Below are 17,552 nucleotides of genomic sequence, written 5' to 3'. Positions count from 1 at the left end.
TCTGTTTTCAGCGCGGCGACGCTGAACTCCGTTGACAAAATGTACAATTTCACCTTTTCCTGCTTGCCGGAAGCAAAATAAGCGTTTCTGACACTTCTTTCGAGGGCACGCACGAGTTCGCCTTACTGGGATCTTCCTTTCGGCTCAGTTTTGAACGCAGTTTTCCATTTTCATTTGGATTAATTTATGAGAAACGATATTCAGAAGTCGCTGTCGAGAGAGGCGAGATGATTTAATCATTCGATTAACTTTAGTCGAAACATGAAATAAGTAAACAAGCATTCACAGGAAACGGTATTTACCACCACCCAGCTGGCACAACCCTGGAAATAACAGCATCAACTCAAGCCTTCTGTGCCTCCTAGTGTATGTTTCATGCATTCAATTGGATTTCCCGTCTGCTGAGATTTGTCATTAGGCTTAAATGCAAGAATTACTTTGATATAAATTTTTTAGAAATTAAAGAAATATCCAAGTGCAAGTAGGATTTCCTTCATAGCAGCTGCCTACCAAAACAATCAATAGTTTTGTTCAAATAATAATGATAATGATGATAATCACTGACAAAATCTAATTTTCAAACCAGTTGGGAAAATACCAGGACAGACAAGCACATAACAAAGTGATTGAATTGTTAAACTGTAATAAAATGAATTAATATCCATTTAGAAAGTGTCAATCCATTTAAATAATGATTAAATGGAAACAATACGTGAACTGTGGTGATGATATTGTGAACTAGAAACTGAATGTGATCGCTCTTTAAGATGAGTCCTAATGGGAAAATGTATATATATAATAAATAAATATAATTATTTTTCAGATTGTGTCAAAAGGCTAAAAGGGGTCTACAGTGGTCAAACTCCAATCCTGCGTTGTTTGAAATTATGTCTTTCGCCTTTATTGTGATGTGAACATCAGAGCATTTCAGTTATTTTGATCACAGGAAAGCATCAGCACACAATAGTGATACTATTCTAAGATTTTGTACAAATAAAATATCACAAGAATTCATGATAATCTTTACTGATTTGCCAAAAGAGTTTTTTAAACAGGTTGTCAGTGAGGGCCTCATTACACATGGAGCACCAGCAGTTGAATAAATGTTTCATTGATCAGGAAAAGGATTAAAATGATGAATTCGGGTGGTGCCAGCTAGTTGACCCGTCCTCTCCATGTCTGAAGATGCAGGCAAAATTCAATCAGTTAAAATGAACAGACATTGTGTGATGCTGTAAATGTGTGTCACACTCACCTTGGGAACCTGCAGGTCTCACTTCAACCTCTGATTGTAGGATGGTCCAGATGACAGCGCCACCAGTTGCCTCAGCAGGCGGAGCTGTTGACGTTGGTTCTCAATGACCGTGTCCAGTTTATGGACCAGATTTCCCTGACAATCTGAGGGGAGTGTTCAGAAATGGCCGTTACTTTTGGTCTTCATGAGGCTACACGTGTAGATCCAAATTCAAGCGAAAAGCGCTGTCAAATTATATTGTAACATAAATCATGAATCACCTCCTCCTCCACTGGATGAATCAGTGGGCTTGACAGCTACAGAAACAACAACATCCGCCTATGTCAGTCATGATTTACACTGAGTCAGATACAAAATTCATAGTTAAATCTGAAAAATTCATGTTTGCACGTACAGTCAACAGGCTCCACAATTAGCTTGCAACTACAGTTTAGTAACAAGAAAAAAGGAAAACTGCACGTGATTTCTTTCTGTATTTTCTGAATATTCAGTGATATTTGGAGAACTAGAGAAAGGGTGATTCTAAAAATGATTATGAACTAAATAATTATTTCGAAAATAGTTTAAACTGTGGAATCCAGACATGAAAAACTGTTTGTGCGCATTTCAAGAGTTGCAAAACCTTAAATTACCACTTGGTGGCGATGTTCCGTCAACAATGAAATTCTGGCTCTTGGTGGAATGACAGATGTTAACAGTTTCAGTGGATGTTCTCAAGTTTTTGTTGTGAAACTCAGATTACTTGCTCTGAGTCTGAAAGTCCTACATGAACCATTTTAAAAGAGGAGAGAGACAGCTAATGTAATGGAACGGTTAAATTACATAAACCACGAACTGACTTCCAATCTGCTTCTTTATTGTCACTGAAGCCCTTTTTACTGACCCCACCTGCTGTTAGGACCTGTCTATGCAATGCATTTGTCGCACACTCATCACTGTTCACACATTTGTGCGGTGCGCCTGGAAAAGCTGAGGCCACAGGGCCACAGCAGTAACCACAAGGCTGGAACAGTCCCCACGGACAAACCTCCAGAAATTCAGCCAGAGGAACAATCACCGTGGTCATACTGGAGTATGTTTGTCGTTCACAGGATTGTGAATTCTCAGCACTTTACCATAAACAGAGGCATAGCTTATGTTTTTGTTAAGTAATTTATATTTTAGTTGCAAACAGGAGAGGGACATACCATCAGTCTCTGGCTTCCCTGGGGCCTTTGGCTGCTCCTTGGGGGCCTCTGTTGGGTTTTGAAAGTTGAATAGAAATGTGTTAGTAATCAACATTGTCAGCTACCTCCCTTTGAGAAGTTTACCTAAAGATGTAACATTTAAGCAAATAGCTTTCCTGGTCCACTGTGGGAATTTTTGAACTCTGCATTTAAGGTTTAAGAAACAATGCACATGAATGACTTTTCTAAACACAGAGCTGATCCAAAGGGGACATGAGGTCAGGCAGCTCTGGTCTGTACAAATAAACAAAATATAGCCAAGTGTAAAGTCCAAATGACATAAGTGTCCCATTACAGACGGTTACTCATCTGAGTCGAGGGCATCAAACAAGGCACAAAGGACATCGTTACAACAGGTATTAGACAGAAAACTGATAAACAGAGAATGACAGTGTTTTGGGTTTTTGTTCAATAAAGCCCAACAGTTTTTAGCTGCCATATTTGTTTATTTGTTGTTCACTAACGACCCCCCTGGCTGCGCAGCCACACGGCACTCTGTGTTCCCCCACATTGTGGAAACACGTGTTCCCCCACATTGTGGAAACACGTGTTCAATGTTGTGGGTGTTGCACGGAGTGAAAGTGTATTTGCTCGTTGCTATGACCGCAATGATTCAGTGCAGCTTCCAAGTCAGTAGTTTACCTTTCAACTTTGAAGCAAATAGCTTTCCTGGTCCACTGTGGGAATTTTGGAGCTTTGAATTTAAAGTTTACAATAAACAATACACATGGATGACTTTTCTCAAAAACAAAACTGATCCAACGTGGCCCTGAGGTCAGGCAGCTCTGGTCTGTACATATAGCCAAAATATAGCTAAGTGTGAAGTCCAAATAACGTAAGTGATGGGTGGGTGAAATTAGTGGCTACAAAGCCCTGTTAAAACGAGCTTCAAGCCAGTCTGATCAGCTATGGTTGCTTTCCTTTACTTAGTTTAAGAGTGTTAATATAGAACCTACACCTCTTTTACACTCAATCAACCAATGGGCATCTACTTTTAGACTATGGGACTTTCCAGATTTGATTTTATAATTTAAGTGTCCTGTTACTGAGGGTTACTCACCTGAGTCGGGGGCATCAAACAGATCAAAGCCTTTGTAAAAAAAAAAAAAAAAAAAAAAAAGACACAAAGAACATCATTACAACAAGTATTAGACAGACAACTGACAGGATACCGCTCCACCCTGTCTACGGCTGCTGTTCCGTCTTAAGTTTACCGTAAGACGGAACATTTAAGCGAATACCTTTCCTGGCCAACTGTGGGAATTTTTGTGCGCTGAACTGATCCAAAGGGGACATGAGGTCAGGCAGATCTGGTCTGGACATATAAACAAAATATAGCCAAGTGTAAAGTCCAAATCACACTTTCCCACAATCGAATACCTGGCTTACGTTTTTGAGAACATGTGGACAAGCGGGAATTGATTTAAGATCTAGAGCTGTAACAGCAAATTCAGTTTGTCAAATTGAAATGATTTCAGCTGATAACTTAAATTAAGTTCAGTCAATATAATGGTTTTGAACAAAATTTCCCTCTTAACATAGCAATAGATAATTTAAAGTTCGAGTCATATGCCTAGAAAGCATCATTCAGAGTGCAAAATTGAATTTAGCCAGACTGTGCCCACAAACAGAAAGGAGTTTGTCTGGTTTAGTTCTGTCTACGACATTTACCCAACCTCAAGGCAGGATGCAAGAATCAGATTTTACACAACATTAAAATAGAAAAATTGCAGCTTGTCATAAGAAAATTCAGCAGCTGCAGCACTGGGAGACTTTTAGTTGGTGTCTACACAGTAGTCTTTTATATTTGGTTGAGAGTGGCAGCCGCACAATGAACGTCTGTCGTTTAATACAATATATATATTGTTTAATACAATATATATATATATTGTTTAATACAATATATATATATAAAACATCTCCATCAGATGCCAAATTATGTAGAGACATGCTCGACCTGTCTTTGTTCTTTGCTTTCCAAAAAATCTAATTTCCCAAAAAAGATATTTTAACTTTAATTTTAAGACGCTTGCTGCTTTACTGTTATTATTTATTCCGCCTCGCCACGTGATGAAATCTAAAGCATGACATGCTTAACTACAGCAACTGCTGGACAGTCACACAGATACAAAATGAAGTATACTTTAAAATATAAGAAAGTTTCAATCTCTTCAGACAGCTTTACCTGTTTTAAGAGCATCCCCCAGGTCAAAGTCATCTGAAACATAAAGGCAGATAAACAATCGAACTAATAAGAGATCACATATCTACAAAACACTGAAGATTCTCAGGGGAAATAATTAAATCAACCTACCAAAATCTCCAAAGCTTGGTTTCTTGGGCTTCTTACTTAGTCGCACATCTAATCAAAAATTATTAATGCAGCCAAATACAAGAGAACAGCTTTATTAATATTCATTGCATGGTTAAGAAAACAAATAAAAAAAACTAGCTTAGCCTTCATTAATTATACACTGTCCACTTTCTATAGCAACATCACATAAACCAGTCTATTTTGGCCCTTGATATACTTTACAGATACTTTTGATCAGCGTCTGAACATTATTTGCCTTTAACTGAACCCCTTCTATTTTATTTTTTTTTTTTAAGATATGGGCTGCAACTGCTCAGATGAGTGAATTAAACAGAGGAAGTTTAATATGTGCTGCCCCATTTCTGAACTCGCTTCATATCAGATTGAGTCTCAGTTTTACCTGGCTCCAGTGCATCTGCCAGGTCAAATCCGAAGAAATCTGGAATACACAAGCACACAAACACTCATGGACTTACACCCCAACTATTATTAAAGACAGCTAATGTAATGGAACGGTTAAATTACATAAACCACGAACTGACTTCCAATCTGCTTCTTTATTGTCACTGAAGCCCTTTTTACTGACCCCACCTGCTGTTAGGACCTGTCTATGCAATGCATTTGTCGCACACTCATCACTGTTCTCAGATTTGTGCGGTGCACCTGGAAAAGCTGAGGCCACAGGGCCACAGCAGTAACCACAAGGCTGGAACAGTCCCCACGGACAAACCTCCAGAAATTCAGCCAGAGGAAGAATCACCGTGGTCATATTGGAGTATGTTTGTCGTTCACAGGATTGTGAATTCTCAGCACTTTACCATAAACAGAGGCATAGCTTATGTTTTTGTTAAGTAATTTATATTTTAGTTGCAAACAGGAGAGGGACATACCATCAGTCTTTGGCTTCCCTGGGGCCTTTGGCTGCTCCTTGGGGGCCTCTGTTGGGTTTTAAAAGTTGAATAGAAATGTGTTGGTATCTGACAGCAAATCAACATTGTCAGCTACCTCCCTTTGAGAAGTTTACCTTAAGATGTCACATTTAAGCAAATAGCTTTCCTGGTCCACTTTTCCTAATCACATAAGTGTCCTTTTACAGAGGGTTACTCACCTGGGTAGAGGGCATCAAACAGATCAAAGCCTGTGTACAAAAAGATGCAAAGATCATTACAACAAGTATTAGACAGACAACTGATAGGATACCACTCCATCTGCTGCTGTGCCTTTCTAAGTGAGTGAGAGCAGACTGACTTACACCCTGACTATTACTTTCAAACAGGAGAAGGACGTACCATCAGTTTTCGGCTTCTCTGGGGCCTTTGGCTGCTCCTTGAGGGCCTGTGTTGGTTCTTAAAAAAATAAATAGAAATACATCAGTATTTCACAGGATATTATTGTTAGCTACCTCCCTTTGAGAAGTTTACCTTAAGATGTCACATTTAAGCAAATACCTTTCCTGGTCCACTTTTACTCATCACATAAGTGTCCTTACAGAGGGTTACTCACCTGGGTCGAGGGCATCAAACAGATCAAGGCCTGTGTACAAAAAGATGCAAAGAACATTACAACAAGTATTAGACAGACAACTGATAGGATACCACTCCATCTTCTGCTGTGCCTTTCTAAGTGAGTGAGAGCAGACTGACTTACACCCTGACTATTACTTTCAAACAGGAGAAGGACGTACCACCAGTTTTCAGCTTCTCTGGGGCCTCTGTTGGGTCTTAAAAAAGAAAGAGAAATGTGTGAGTATCTGACAGAAAATCAATATTTTCAGCTCAGTGTCCTGTTACTGAAGGTTACTCACCTGGGTCGAGGGCATCAAACAGATCAAAGCCTTTGTTAAAAAAAAAAAAAAAGACAACGAACATCATTACAAGTATCAGACAGACAACTGATAAACAGTAAATGACAGTGCTTTTTTTTAAATAAATCCCAACAGTTTTTAGCTACCATAAAAGTACATGAGTACATAAAGTACATGTAAACATGTTCGCTGACTGAAATCTAATCAAATCTAATCTAATCTAATCTAATTTATAATAGTCGGACTAACACACCCAGATAATGCGATTGAGAGTTGAGCTACTGCTGCATGATTACAGACAGTCGGACTGGAGCCGGAGGAGGTGACCTGCGCATTTGCTTAATTATCGCGCCAAGCTATGACCCAGAAGCCGAACATCATTCAAAACACAAACTTAGGAGGTCAGACAAAAGAAGCCGGCTAGCTGGTGACGCGTCGAACATGGCAAAGTCTGCAGCAAAAGCTCATTTTCGGACTGTCTTTTTTTTTTACTTCCGCCTCTGTTGTGGTCTGTGACGTCATAGGTCAATCGGTAGTGGCCCATTACCCACAAGTCGAAAGAGTGCATATCGCCACCTATCGTAGTGGAGGCCACATGATTTCAACAAATAAATTGATGTCATTCCCTCGCATGTATACTGGGACGAGTACCGATGTCCGATTCGATAGCTCGACTTGACTGTGCATGTAAACGTGCTCACTGCCGACGCTGGGGGAGCTGTTTCTGCAGAAGAGCACATTCCAGTGCTTTTTGCCCAGGAGGCCGTAACATAAAAAGTGAAAGACTTCAGAATAAAAAGGCCTACTGGAGAGAGTTTTTTTTTTTGATTGCCTGCTCTTCCCCTTTCCGCTGCTTTACTGCTGAGTCGCGCGTAGTTGTGATGTGTCGGTCGCGAACGATACGGCTCTTTGAAACGAACGACGGGAACCGGATCCTTGCCTGGCTCGGACTCGCTTCATTTTTTTTCTGTTCAAGCCACGCGTGATTGGTCAGCTAAGTGAGCGCTGAGCAGGAGAATCTTCTTTACAGAGGGGAGGGACAGAAGGCCTTTCTCCAATGCCCATCTTCTCTCAAGACTAGCTGGTACCTGCTTTTCTTTCAATTTAAATTTTTATTCAGGGCAAGTGTTTTTGTTTCTCAACATTGTTTATTTCATTTTGGGCAGTTTTGGTTTAGCTTATTATTGCCTGCCCACTTTCCTCATTTTGTATTTTGTTATTTTGGGATTACTTTTGTGGTAACTCTGTTTTATCCCCTCTTCATTTTAGCGGTGGTGCGAGTGACCCAGGTGGTGGTGTCCCTCCCTTGTGTGTGCTGGGGATTGTGCGCGATTTCACAAGGTGTGTGTGTGTGTGTCCGTGATTGTCACGTGTGCCTGGGTGTTTGATTTATTTAACTTTAATATTTTTCGTTTGGGGGGGGGGGTCCCCATCCCCCTCACTAGCTCCTCTCCTCACCAGTAAGCCTCAGCTCCTGATCATGCTTCCCTATTTTTGCAATAAAGTGTATATTTTTCTACAATATTTGGCATCACGTCTCTTGCCTCGAGTAAAAAGGCCTATTGATAGTAATGGTCAGTAATTCCTTTTGGGTGAAATTCCCAAGGTGGCGTCGTCTGTTGGCGTTGTGATAATATCTCGCGTGCTCGGGGCCGTAATAATAGATAAATTATTTGGCATGACCTCCTTGAACCAGACATTGCTCTCATCCTGCTCTCTCCGCCTCCCTACAGGAAGCAGATGTAGCAAACAAAAGGAAGTAAAATAGATTATATCTGGACTGTTTGTAACAATCGCTGTTTGTGGGTGAAGTGTTTTTTTTTTTTTTTTTTTTTAAATCTTGTGTACACAAGTTAATATTTTGTGGGAACAAGTTCTCGTGGGAAGATAGGGTTAAAACACTGCTATTGCAGCTATCCTACAGGCACGGACATGAGAAAGTTCTTCAAAAACCGAGGCGACCAGGACAGAGAGGCAGCAGGGCGGAGGAAACATGGACGCGAGATGAAGCTGTTTTTGCTCGCGCTCGTGCTGATGGAAATGATGATATGGCTGTTGAAAGCTCGATAAAATCAGCCACAGTCAGGTCACTGACCGTTTTGCTGACGCGGAGAGCAGACGGCGCAGGCTGACGTCGACTTGTACCGTTTAAAGCGAACTAAACTCTGTTGACAAACTTTCTTCATGCATGTTGACGTTAATAAATATTGCCTACCATAACTGAAGTGCATTTGTGAGTGTGATTGGCATTAATATAGTGAGGCTGTGTGTGTGCTGTAGGCTGAGCAACGCCCCTGCCCAAAAGTATTTTGTTTTTTTTTTATTATTAAATCTTGTACGCACAAATTATTATCAAAAAGTAGTTTGTTTATTTATTTATTTATTTATCTTTTATTCACAAGTTATTATCTTGTGCGTACAAGGTAATGATCTTGATAATTGAGGGAGCAAAATATTAATTTCTGCGTACAAAAAAAAAAAAACACCTTTTGGGACTTTGCGGGCTCTGAACACTTCACACCTCGGCTGGAAAAGAAGACAATAACTGTCACACAAAAACAGCCCATCCGTTTCCACCCGTAGCCCAACTTCAGTTTAAAGGTTAGCTTTAGCTCTCCATGCTAACACGCCTGTCTCACTTTAGAATTGGACGTTTTTGTTTTGTTGTTGTTGTTGTTGTTGTTTTTACACTCACCTTCCTCCGTCAGCGTCCCCGACACGAGAAAAAGAAGCAAAACGACCTTCGAGCAAAACTTCATGTTGACGTCTCTCTCGGTAAGTGCTGAATTGAGTAGTTTTGTTTTCGGTTTTTGTTTTTGTTTTTTGTTTTTTTGGGGTTTTTTTTTTAGCTAATAATTAACTAGCAAGTATTTGCAGACGGAGCTCTCACGCTTCGAGTCATCTCCAACCAACTTCACCACCAAAAAAAACCAAACAAGGTTTTGTTTCCTTTAAGAAGCGTTACATATTCATATAGAAATGGAAAAATAAAGATACAATAACAATTAAAGTACAATTGTATTGCTGTTTGATTCGCGTCTATGTGATGGTGCGTTTGTTTTCACCGCGGCGACGCTGAACTCCGTTCACAAATCGTGCAATTTAACATTTTCTTGATTGTCGAAATTAATATAAGGGTTTCTGACACTTCTTTCGAGGTCAGACACGAGTTCGCTTTTTTCAGATCCTAATTTCGGCTCAGTTTTGAACGCAGTTTTCCATTTTCATTCGGATTGTTGGAAGAAATGACATTCAGAAGTCGCTGTCGAGAGGGGAAGGCATCGGTGATGGATTTGTTAGAGATGAAGGGATTATTCGATGAACTTTAAACGAAACATGAAATAAGTAAACAAGCATTCACAGGAAACGGTATTTACCACCACCCAGCTGGCACAACCCTGGAAATAACAGCATCAACTCAAGCCTTCCGTGCCTCCTAGTGTATGTTTCACTCTCTGCTGAGATTTGTAATTAGGCTTAAATGCAAGAATTACTTTGATATACATTTTTTAAAAAATAAAGAAACATCCAAGTGTGATAGTTTTGTTCAAATAATACTGATGATAATCACTGACAAAATTTAATTGTCAAACCAGCTTCTGGTGGGAAAATACCGGGATAGAAGTTCAGACAAGCACATAACAAACTGATCGAACTGTTGAACTGTAATAAAATGAATTAAATATCCAAATAGATAGAGTCGAGTCATTTAAATAATGATTAAATGGAAACAATACGTGCACTGTAGTGATAATTTCTAGAAACTGAATGTGATCGCTCTTTAAGATGAGCCCTTACCAGATTTTAAAGGGGGAAAATGTATATTTATGGATAATTATGGATTTTTCAGATTTTGTCAAAAGGCTAAAAGGGGTTAGGGTTTCTGCATTGTTTGAAATTATGTCTTTCACCTTTATTGTGTTATGAACATCAGAGCATTTCAGTTATTTTGATCACAAGAAATGATCAGCACACAATAGTGATACTGTGATTTACAAATAAAATATCACAAGAATTCATGATCATCTTTATTGATTTGCCAAATTGTCAGTGAGGGCCTCATTACACATGGAGCACCAGCAGTTGAATAAATGTTTCATTGATCAGGAAAAGGATTAAAATGATGAATTCGGGTGGTGCCAGCTAGTTGACCCGTCCTCTCCATGTCTGAAGATGCAGGCAAAATTCAATCAGTTAAAACGAACAGACATTGTGTGATGCTGTAAATGTGTGTCACACTCACCTTGGGAACCTACAGATCTCACTTAAATCTCCGATTGAAGGGTGAGCCAGGTGACTGAGCCAACAGTTGCGTCAGCAGGCGGAGCTGCTGATGTTGGTTCTCAATGACGGTGCCCAGTTCACGGACCAGATTTCCCTGACAATCTGAGGGGAGTGTTTAGAAATGGCCGTTACTTTTGGTCTTTGCGAGGCTACACGTGTAGATCCAAATTCAACAGAAAAGCGCTGTCAAATTATATTGCAAAATCAATTGTGACTCACCTCCTCCCTTGGATGAATCAGTGGGCTTCACAGCTACAGAAACAACAACAACAACAACATCCGCCTATGTCAGTCATGATTTACACTGAGTCAGATCCAGAGTTCATAATTCAATCTGAAAAATTTCTGTTTGTGCGTGGAGTCAACAGGCTCCACAATTAGCTTGCAACAACAGTTTAGTAACAAGTAAAGGGGCAAGGAAAACTGCACGTGATTTCTTTCTGTGTTTTCTGAATATTAAGTGATATTCGAAGAACTACATAAATGATGATTATAAGCATGATTATGAACTAAATAATTATTTTGAAAATAGTTTAAGCCGATAAATCCAGACATGAAAAACTGTGTTTGTGCACATTTAAGATTTGCAAATTACCACTTGGTGGCGATGAAACGCTGGCTCTTGGTAGAATGACAGACGTTAACAGTTCCAGTGGATGTTCAAGTTTGCTCAAGTTTTTGTTGTGAAACTCAGATTACTTGCTCTGCTTATGAAAGTCCTAAATGAACCGTTTTAAAAGAGGAGAAAGACTTCCAGTGTAATGGAACGGTTAAATTACATAAACCACAAGCTGAGGATTTTCATTCTGCTTCTTTTTTTGTCACTGAAGCCCTTTTTACTGACCCCACCTGCTGTTAAGGCCTGTCTATACAATGCATTCGTCACACTTCATCACTGTACACACAGCCTTTGTGCGTTGCGTGTGGAATAGCTAAGGCTGCTTCTTCAGTAAAATAGCAATAGTTAATTAAAGTTCGAGTCATATGCCTAGAAAGCATCATTCAGAGTGCAAAATTGAATTTAGCCAGACTGTGCCCACAGAGAGGAGTTTGTCTATTTTAGTTCTGTGTATGACATTGACCCAACCTCAATGCACTATGTAAGAATCCGATTTTATACAACATTAACATAAAAAAGTGCAGCTTGTCATAAGCAAATTCAGAAGCTGCAGCACTGGGGGACTTTCAGTTGGTTTCTTCATACGAGTCTTTTATACATTATTGAGAGTGGCAGCTTTGTCCTGATTTAAAGTTGACACTTTGTTGATGTAGGTTCAGCGCAAATTCTATTAGTTTAGTGCATTCGTAAATTTTGATTTCTTTTTATTTTGCCTACTTTATTGATATTTATATGTAATAGTTGCTATAGTTCATATTTACTTGTTTAGAATATGACCACTTTTAACCCGGAGACAACATTCATGGCAAAACATTATGAAACACCTCCAAGAAGAAATGTTTAATCCCAAAATTGGAATTACCGTCTGAAATTTGTTCTGTCTTAAGTGAGACAATGTTAAAAAAAAAACAATGTTCAAAGTTGAAACAAAGTTGAAAAAAGAATCAATTAAAAAATAAATGTGATCGCTTTTGCAACTTTCTGTTCAAATTCTAATTTCATAATCAGAGAGTTTGACCGTTTTACAGTACCTGGACGCAGAGCATCCTCCAGATCGAATCCAAAGCCATCTGGGAATTAAACATTTCAAATTAGATAACTTTTTCAAAATCTTAAGTCTCTCAGTACCTAAATACAGGTGACAAATGAAAGGGCAATTCTTAAAATTATATTCGACGCTGATTCTTCCGTACTGGATTTGAGTTTGAAGATGCGATAATATGAAGATGAAGATGGTGACTCATCTTATTATTAGCATTAGAGGACAGAATATTTTACATTTGAGGAGGATGCTGCTCATCCTATCAGTGCTGAAGCCGGTGAAAGAGTACATTCACCTGTCACCCGTCAGGAAATCAAGAAATGACAGAGGCTGTATGGTCTTACCTGATCCAGCACCCTTGGGTGGATTGGGATCTGTTGAGCAACAGAAATAACATATCAGAACATAGACGAGGCATTCAAAAAAAAAAAAAAAACACACACACACATATAGAATCGTATACGTAATAACAGTCCAGCGTTCCCTCTCTTTCAACTCTGTGTTAGGTCTCCACCAGCCCTTGAGGGGGCGGTGATTCGCTTTGCTCGCCAGCCACACTCCCCCGCTGCTGCTGGAGGTCGCATTCATGAGAACCGAGACTGCAGGAAAGACTCACTGAGGGCGTCTCCCAGGTTCAGTCCATGGTCATCTAAAAAGGCAGAATATGTAAGTTCCCCACCCCAACTTTTCAAAGTCACAATACGTTTGACTGACGTTTTTAGACTCACCCCCTCCAGTGGGTTTTGTTGGTTTGGGTTTGAAGGAGGGTCCTCCTGGAAGATGAGGATGGATAACCAGAAGGTTAGAAGGCCTCAATTCATGCTTATACTTATATACATATCAGTAATATTACTACTACTATCCACTATAGGCCAGATGTATCACGTTTGCTTGCTTGACACAGTCACGGTCAGTTTTTTTTAACTTTTCTGTAAAGAAAAGTAAAAACTAAATTTAACTGACAAATATATGAAAATGAATGCGAATTAAATGGTCTTGAATGAACGAATAAAAAGGTGGAATACGAAATAAATCAATTCTTATCAGAAATTCCAAAGCTTCTATCTAGTCTAACCCAAAACTTTGAAATAGCTAGTAATACTAAAGTAACCTGGGAAATCTGATCTGTAACCTCTCGAAAAGTGGAACACATGAGCGCTAAATACTGATGTCCACTCACTGTTGCCACTGTTGCCCCGAAGAAAATCGAACAAACCGGCTCCTGTTCAAGGAAGAAATAGGAAATCATTCCAAAGTGTTCAAGCTAAACAACTAACGTGATCACGTATTTGTATTGCAAGCTAGAGGAAAATAAGTTTGAACTAACTGGTGACTTCAAGTCACCCTGCAGTGTCATTAAAGTGCCTCTCCAACGCTGTATGGGAAATGATAAATCAGAGGAAACTAAGTGGAATTTGCACACTCACCTCTCGAGCGCTTTGCTCTGTGAACGGCCGATGCGTGATGGGAATCTGTGAGCAGAGAGACGTGGAAGCCGTGTCAGCAAGCCCATTGGTCTCAAAGGCACAGGGTTAGGGTTAGGGTTAACCCTAACCCTTTCACAAGCGCTCCACATCACACGAGCAACTTGAGGAGTTTCTCTCAACAGGGCTGTGTACGTCTGGGCACTGCATTGAATTCAGTTAAGCCCATGGAAGAACATGTGCCCCTAAAAATCGCATCATGTTAAAACAGTTTGGACTCCATATACTAGAAACTGCTCGCAATTCTGGCAACGCATATAAGCTATAATTACTGCACAGATAGTTAAACGACACCAACCCAGTTTGCACATTTATTACCGTTATTACCCCGAATTTCTTGATAAAATAAGGAAAAAAAATCAATGTATAGTGAGCTTCATAGCTCCAATTATAGTGGACAGAAGTCTAATTTGTGAATTACATAATTAGCTGAGGTTGTCCGGATTCGAAATGTGGGGAGACTTGGTGATGTTTGACCCACAGGTCTTAATGGAGAGTGCAAACAACCTTGTTTTCACCCAAATTTTTTTTTTTTTTTGTTGTTTTTCCGATTCTGCATTTGACAAAATGATGTTTAAGTTTGATTCGGCTTTTCTCGACAACTGAACCTGGATGTTGAAGGGGGTTAGTAATACAATGTTTGTATGGCAACACTGACTCATAATTTTAGAAGCTGTGAATGCCATCAGAGTTGTTTCCAATATAAAAAGCCTCCTTGGCACAATGTTGCAAAATATATATTGCGATAAGCCCAGCCGGGGGCGAGTCGCGTTGTGAAATTCCTTCATGCATCGTCTACCGCTTAACCGTTTTGGGGTTTGCGGGGGAAGCTGGTGCCAATCCCGGCTCACTTAGGGCGCGGGGGGCGCGGTGCACCCTGGACATGGGCAAGTCGATGGTATGCTAAGTGTCACGTAGACAAGATAAATGCATTTACGTACTATACCGTGCACACGAGAACATGTCGCTGCAGGTTTGGTCTGGTTTGTTTAGATAAGTTCACAGAACGGCTTCAGTTCAAAATGCGCCATAAAAGCTTTAGTGATCGAATTTGAAATCCTCTTCTTGCTACTCACATAACTCACATAATGAATGGATTCATAAATAAACTTCACCTTTTAATTCAGTTGATTACATTTTGTTACAAAACAATTTCCATAGATTTGCAAGAAAGAAAGCCAACTGTCCTGTCAACCAAAGCTGTGCAGTTCCTGTAATAAAGTCTTGTCCTATCTGGACAGCACTTCTTTGTGCGAAGATGATAATATCATAGTTAGAAAATATACAAAATGATGCCTTTCATTGTTCAAAACAATTGCACACATTCATGCAGCGCTTGCCCCTGCTATCAGTATACGCTGATGTAACAACCAGAGATAATTTGGGGGTTCAGTATCTTTCCCAAATCGCCCTCATCAATGACTTTTGCAATGACACAACTCACAAACCGCTGCGATTTCAGAGATCCTCTGATTTCGATAGATAAGAACGGAGAATCCAAACAATCGGCCTGATTGCTTCTTTTTTTTGTTGTTGTTGTTGTTTTACAAATCTGGGAAATATAGCTATATATTTGTCAATAATGTTTTCGATTGTTTCGTCGTTCACCACGTCACCTTTTCAGGCCACACCTTATAAAGGTTAATCCGCAATCTGAGAAGTTTTTTAACCGACTCGCACATTGGACACTCATCTTACCTCTTGCTGTTACAGTTCCAATAACCAGCAGCAGGAAGAGAGCGATCCTTAAACCAGACTGCATGATGACCACAGTCCTCTCTCGAGACAAAATAAGAACCAGCTGCAGCAGTAGACGTGGCTGTGTGCCAGGGTATCAGTCCTGAACCCTATCTTTTAAAGGAAATCTGGGTGTGTCAGTCTGAGACAGGGTCCTTGCATCAGATATATTGCATAATATATTCTTAATCCTCCTGAAAAAAAAACAAAAAAACATCATTACTTTAAAACCAACTTGTCATCACGGAGCAGTTAGTGGTGGGGAAAATATTTGTCATGTTGTCATTGCTGCAAAGGAAAAAGCATCCTAGTTGTTTCCTTAATACATTCACATTGATTTGATTTGCTCATCATTGTGTTGGTTTCTCCTTTTCTTCGCCACTGAATTCGAATTCCTGATGGAATTCCTTTAAACTTGCATGAAATAGATTTAAAAAAAAAAAAAAAAAAAAAAAGATGCTGTGTTGGAATCCAGCTCAGCTGTTGCTGCAGCTTCATCAACTCGCCGCGACAAGTTGCTGTTGACCAATAGCGTGCGTGCCAGCACAGATTCCTGGTGGAATGCGTCGTTTACCTCGCCACCTCCCTGAAGAGATGATTGAATAGTTGATGCAATGCGGCACGGGGTTTTGACTTTGCGTTCAGCCGCGCGCGTCGATCCCAAAAACCAGACGGCTGGCCTTCGGCAAACAGATTTCTCTGAAAAACTTTCAATGTTTTGCTGCATGTTGCAGCTTTAATATTTATAACTTTTAGTGGTCACTCTGGCATCATGTCCATCCCACTCTTCTGAATGCAAAAAAGTAAGAGGAAGGCCTGGAGGGAATTGCATTAGAACTGGAACTCAGAGGGTCAAAGGTCACATACCCCGGTCTCCTAAATTCCCTTTTTTTTTCTTTTTTCTTTTTTTTTTTTTTTTTTTATTGATTGACTCTATTCAGGGCAGCATGGCAGCATAGTGGTTAGCCCTGTCGCCCCATACTAAGAAGGTTCAGTTCCCTGGCCTGGGACTTTTCTGTTCAGAGTTTGCATGTTCTCCCTGTGCCTGCGTGGGTTTCCCCCAGGTGCTCCGGTTTCCTCCCACTGTCCAAAGGCATGCATGTCTAGATTAACTGGTGGCTGGAGGTTCACTTTGAAGTGGCGCTCCGGTTAACTGCTGATAATTCACAGCATTAGAGATAGACCTCTGGGGATGCCGCGTTCCATGCCAATTTTCACAGATTTTTAGCCTGTGAACATAGCCTTCATCATGTGAGGAAGTCGGGAATCTGGGAACAGCTTATGCGTTGACACAGATCATATCTAAAAAGACCCTCCAAAGACACCATCAGTCACGTTTCATTTTAGACCTGAAAATTCAAAGAAGCTCATTGTGTAGTGGTAATGCTCCTTTGTCAAATATAGCCTAAACAGAAACTTTGACTCCACGGCAGTTATTGATTCACACAGATTTTCATTGCGTAACTGGGAAACTTTACTCATTATATAACTCAAAAATGAAAAAAGGTTACTTTATTGTCCGATTCTAGTATTTAAGAGTCTGACGTCTGAGGCAGAAACTGAGTATTTAGACCTTCATATTTAAATCCAGCTGAACAGTTCATTAAAAAGAAACAATATTTTAGAAGCAGAGTTGGTTTAGATCAGAGGGTCTCCAAACTCCTTGATATGGCTCCAGGTAGCTCAGTGGTAAACCGGTGGTAGGCCCGTGGCCGGACCCCAGCCTGGATAAACGAGGAGGGCTGCGGCAGGAAGAGAATATGACATAAACACTGCAGCCACATCAA

General features: G+C 40.1%; 1 protein-coding gene across 4 annotated transcripts; it reads right to left on the bottom strand.

Moving 5' to 3' along the window:
- Positions 1-847: 847 nt before the first annotated feature.
- Positions 848-9,440, bottom strand: LOC115051861 (uncharacterized). 4 transcript variants are annotated; one of them, XM_029515601.1, is made up of 14 exons: positions 9,295-9,440; positions 6,600-6,629; positions 6,480-6,515; positions 6,299-6,328; positions 6,085-6,141; positions 5,904-5,933; positions 5,686-5,733; positions 5,196-5,234; positions 4,796-4,843; positions 4,667-4,699; positions 3,542-3,571; positions 2,443-2,490; positions 1,256-1,398; positions 854-1,179 (listed from the first exon to the last, which is right to left on the bottom strand). In XM_029515601.1, exons 1-13 carry the CDS (start codon positions 9,356-9,358, stop codon positions 1,274-1,276), a joined length of 618 nt encoding a protein of 205 aa, XP_029371461.1. In that variant the 5' UTR covers positions 9,359-9,440; the 3' UTR covers positions 854-1,179; positions 1,256-1,273. The 4 variants fall into 4 exon arrangements, with proteins under 4 accessions (XP_029371487.1, XP_029371478.1, XP_029371469.1 ...); XM_029515609.1 differs by lacking the exon at positions 5,686-5,733 and having other exon boundaries at positions 853-1,179; XM_029515618.1 differs by lacking the exons at positions 6,299-6,328; positions 6,480-6,515 and having other exon boundaries at positions 849-1,179.
- Between the last annotated feature and the right edge of the window lie 8,112 nt (positions 9,441-17,552).

Source organism: Echeneis naucrates, chromosome 2 (genome assembly GCF_900963305.1).
Source record: "Echeneis naucrates chromosome 2, fEcheNa1.1, whole genome shotgun sequence".
Taxonomy (NCBI): Eukaryota; Metazoa; Chordata; class Actinopteri; order Carangiformes; family Echeneidae; genus Echeneis; species Echeneis naucrates.
This window is presented reverse-complemented; position numbering and strand designations above follow the sequence as displayed.

Excerpts from the sequence above, each read along its gene's own strand:
- LOC115051861 (XM_029515601.1), bottom strand. The coding sequence starts at position 9,358 with ATGAAGTTTTGCTCGAAGGTCGTTTTGCTTCTTTTTCTCGTGTCGGGG. Across the intron at positions 5,734-5,903 it reads GTTTGATGCCCTCTACCCAG|AGGCCCCCAAGGAGCAGCCA; the intron begins GTGAGTAACCCT and ends AAAACCCAACAG. Across the intron at positions 1,399-2,442 it reads AGGGAAGCCAGAGACTGATG|ATTGTCAGGGAAATCTGGTC; the intron begins GTATGTCCCTCT and ends CACTCCCCTCAG.